The sequence below is a fragment of the Borostomias antarcticus genome (genome assembly GCF_949987555.1).
Source record: "Borostomias antarcticus genome assembly, chromosome: 4".
Taxonomy (NCBI): domain Eukaryota; kingdom Metazoa; phylum Chordata; class Actinopteri; order Stomiiformes; family Stomiidae; genus Borostomias; species Borostomias antarcticus.
In genome coordinates, this window is record NC_140237.1 from 33,113,148 (window position 1) to 33,115,647 (window position 2,500).

At 51.4% G+C, this 2,500-nt stretch overlaps 1 protein-coding gene across 1 annotated transcript in view; it reads right to left on the minus strand.

Annotated features, from left to right (window-relative positions):
• Positions 1 to 2,500, minus strand: part of fbn1 (fibrillin 1) — a gene marked incomplete at its 5' end in the record, with an annotated part of 32,415 nt that overhangs the window by 3,306 nt on the left and 26,609 nt on the right. The window contains 2 exons of the mRNA XM_084437468.1: positions 267 to 392; positions 1,361 to 1,492. Of these exons, the coding sequence (XP_084293594.1) occupies positions 267 to 392; positions 1,361 to 1,492 (258 nt within the window). The remainder of the gene's footprint in view (positions 1 to 266; positions 393 to 1,360; positions 1,493 to 2,500) is intronic.

The following is a 2,500-nucleotide window of genomic DNA, read 5'->3' on the forward strand; positions in this document are numbered from 1 at the left end:
TCAGTCCTGTCAGACAGGCCGTGAGAACATGGGACCCTCCAACACACAATCACAAGGGGTCAAAGGTCAAACTAGAGGTAAATTGGTAGGACAGAGAGAGAGAGAGAGAAAGAGAGAGAGAGACAGAGAGAGAGAGACAGAGAGAGAGACAGAGAGAGAAAGAGAGAGAGAGAAAGAGAGAGAGAGAGAGAGAGAGAGAGAGAGAAAAGAGAGAGAGAGAAGAGAGAGAGAGAGAGAGAGAGAGAGAGAGGTGAAGGGGTGTTTACCTATACACTCTGTCTGCGTGGGGCTGGGGTTGAATCCTTGGTCACACCTGCACCGGTAACTTCCTACTGTGTTCTCACAACGGCCGTTCTGACAGACACCTGGCTTGGCTGAACACTCATTCAGATCTGTCACACACACACACACACACACACACACACACACACACACACACACGCACAGAAAGAGAGAGAGAGAGAGGGAGAGAGGGAGTGAACGTTGGCACGCCGTGTTTACACAGGACAGATGCACAGTGGAAACAACTAACCTGATTTTTTCTGGTGTCCGCGGCGAACACTAACAATTGTGAGATCAAATGAGCCGTTGTTTACTTTACGACGTTAGATGCCGATCCAATAAACAGACCGCCACCTGCGGCCGGGGAAGCGAGCGCAGCGCGGCGCCCGGAGATCGCCGGCTTGAGCGCTCGCCAGAGCCGTCGTAATCTACGTGGAATTCGGGCCTCTCAAAACACATCGTGTCTAGTCTCTATAAGGGGGCGGGGCTTAGCGGGCTTCCCGCCAGGCGGGCCTGTGGTGGAAGAGCTGGGAAAAGAACCGTGTGATTGCGTTCTCCCAGGGGGATACAGGTGCTGTGCAGGTGAGTACGGCACTTTTAATTGATTTCTGTCATGTTGTGTTTATTTTTGTACTGTTTCTTATTGTTTGTTTGTGTTTTGTGTGTTTGTGTTTTCATTTGTTTAGGATTTGATGTGCTCTGACCTGTTTGACCTCTGCCTCTTGGCCGGGTCGGCATTGTAAATGAGAATTTGTTCTCAATTGACTTACCTGGTTAAATAAAGGTAAAAAAAACAAAAAACATTTGGAATTGACGGCCGACAATAAACTGGTGAAATTGAGGATTTGACCCTGGTTTTTTTTTTGTGTTACCTACATCCTTGGATGTCAGTTTGAAGTACTGTACATGTTTTTTGGGTTTAGCACCACAAGTACACCTCGTTGTCTTGGAGGGTGCATCCAATCCTTCCTTTGAAAAAATAAAAAATGTTTGCATTCTTCTGAGGGGCCGTGCTTACCAGGCAGACGCCAGCCCCTGGTTTGGGGGGGGGGGGTGGGGTTGAGCGAGAGACACCTACCCATGCAGCCCTCTCCGTTGGGCTTGCGAGTGTAGCCGGGGGGGCAGATGCACATGTAGGTCCCGATCAGGTTCTTACAGCTCATGCCTCGGCTCTCACAGTCGTCGATGCCGTCCTCACACTCGTTCTGGTCTGGAGGGGGAGGGAGAGAGAGGGAGACACGCCGCGTCAACACACACACACACACACACACACACGCTAAACAGCCCTCCGAGCGTTGGAAGACTCTCTTCCAGGGCGCTCGGTCCTGAGGGCAGCTTGAAGAGATGGCGCTCTGTTTGGAGCAGGAATGTAAATACGGTCCGATGGACGCTGACATCGTCCTGCTGTTACCGCCCGTGTTTCTCTGGCTATTAAGTCCGTTGCTAAGGGTCTCTCCTATTGTCTGAGACGAGTGTAAACTATTACCTAACCGCTGCTACGGCCTCCCTGGATCTCACTGTTTATGGCAGCCGTATAAAAATAGAATGTTTAGTCTTGATACTACCCACTTTGAATAGTCTCCAAGTATACAGTGTAGTCCTTGAGAGTCAGTGAGGTGAGAGTGTTTGAGAGGTCAGAGGTGAGAGTGTGTGAGGGTCAGTCAGGTGAGAGTGTGTGAGAGGTCAGAGGTGAGAGTGTGTGAGGGTCAGTCAGGTGAGAGCGTGTGAGGGGTCAGAGGTGAGAGTGTGTGAGGGTCAGTCAGGTGAGAGCGTGTGAGGGGTCAGAGGTGAGAGTGTGTGAGGGGTCAGAGGTGAGAGTGTGTGAGGGTCAGTCAGGTGAGAGTGTGTGAGAGGTCAGAGGTGAGAGCGTGTGAGGGTCAGTCAGGTGAGAGCGTGTGAGGGGTCAGAGGTGAGAGTGTGTGAGGGTCAGAGGTGAGAGTGTGTGAGGGTCAAAGGTCAGTGTGTGTGAAGGTCAGAGGTGAGAGTGTGTGAGAGGTCAGAGGTGAGAGTGTGTGAAAGGTCAGAGGTGAGAGTGTGTGAGGGTCAAATGTCAGTGTGTGTGAAGGTCAGAGGTGAGAGTGTGTGAAAGGTCAGAGGTGAGAGTGTGTGAGGGTCAAATGTCAGTGTGTGTGAAGGTCAGAGGTGAGTGTGAGTGAGGGGTCAAAGGTGAGAGTGTGTGAGGGGTCAAAGGTGAGAGTGTCTGAGGGTCCGTGAGGTA